This window comes from Colobus angolensis, unplaced genomic scaffold (assembly GCF_000951035.1).
Source record: "Colobus angolensis palliatus isolate OR3802 unplaced genomic scaffold, Cang.pa_1.0 Scaffold1141, whole genome shotgun sequence".
Classification (NCBI taxonomy): domain Eukaryota; kingdom Metazoa; phylum Chordata; class Mammalia; order Primates; family Cercopithecidae; genus Colobus; species Colobus angolensis.
The window spans coordinates 22746-23897 of record NW_012112487.1 but is presented as its reverse complement, the minus strand read 5'-3'; the positions used below and the strand labels follow the sequence as shown (position 1 = coordinate 23897).

The 1152-nt window shown below is 59.0% G+C and overlaps 1 protein-coding gene across 1 annotated transcript in view; it reads left to right on the top strand.

Moving 5' to 3' along the window:
* The window catches only part of LOC105525196 (exocyst complex component 3-like protein 2), a gene marked incomplete at its 5' end in the record, with an annotated part of 6764 nt that extends 5618 nt beyond the window's left edge, over window positions 1-1146 (top strand). Inside the window, one exon of the mRNA XM_011960741.1 lies at window positions 750-1146. Coding sequence (XP_011816131.1) covers window positions 750-1038 — 289 coding nt within the window. The remainder of the gene's footprint in view (window positions 1-749) is intronic.
* Window positions 1147-1152: the final 6 nt, after the last annotated feature.

Below are 1152 nucleotides of genomic sequence, written 5' to 3'. Positions count from 1 at the left end.
TTTTTGTATTTTTAGTAGAGACGGGGTTTCACCGTGTTGGCCAGGATGGTCTCAATCTCCTGACCTCGTGATCCGCCCGCCTCGGCCTCCCAAGGTGCTGGGATTACAGGCGTGAGCCACCGCGCCCGGCCTCTTTTTTTTTACTTTTGAAACGGAGTCTCGCTCTATCACCTGGGCTGGACTGCAGTGGCACGATCTCGGCTCACTGCAATCTTTGCCTCCTGAGTTCAAGCGATTCCCTTGCCTCAGACTCCCGAGTAGCTAGGATTATAAGCGCCTGCCACCACACCCAGCTATTTATTAATTATTATTATTATTTATTTTTAGTACAGATAGGGTTTCGCCATGTTGGCCAGGCTGGTCTCGAACTCCTGACCTAAGGTGATCCACCTGCCTTGGCCTCCCAAAGTGCTGGGATTACAGGCGTGAGCCACTGCACCCAGCAGAGAAGGTGAATTTTAATCACGAGCTGAGGCTTGGGGTGAAAAGGAAGATCCCAGGTCTGGTTCTGGAGTTGGTTGTAAGGGGGATTTGGAGATGGCTGGAAGTGAAGTTCTGGAGGGACCTAGTATGAGGTGAGGGCCTGGGCGAGGGAGCTGATTGGATGGAAGGCTCTGGAGGGGGGCACAGAGGCCCAGAACTCGGGCAGGTTCTGGGACAGGTGAGGGGGTCAGGTGGAGTCTGTGGGTGGGCTGGGTGTGTGTCTAGAGCTGGGGATCTGCATGCACCTTCTGTTCCTCTCCCCACAGGAGGAAGCATGTGGCAGCCCTCCTCGACATCCGTGGCCTGCGCAACACAGCCGCCCGCCAAGAGATCCTGGCCGTGGCCCGGGACCTAGAACTCTCTGAGGACGGAGCCCTGTCACCCCCTCGGGACCGTGCCTTCTTTGCAGACATCCCCGTGCCCCGCCCATCTTTCTGTCTCAGCTTCCCTCTCTTCCTGGGCCGCCTCCCCCTCTCCCGGCTGGCCAGGCCCAGTTTGGCCTGTCTGCCCCGGCCCCGGCCTCCGTCTCTAGTGCGGCCTCGGGCCCGGCGCTGAGGGTCACCCAGCCGCCTGCCTTAGTGACCCCATCTATGCTGCTGACAAGCCAGCCTCCCGTACGGCGCCTCTCCTGACTCCCTGCCTGGGACCACACACCCCTGGGATAGAAAG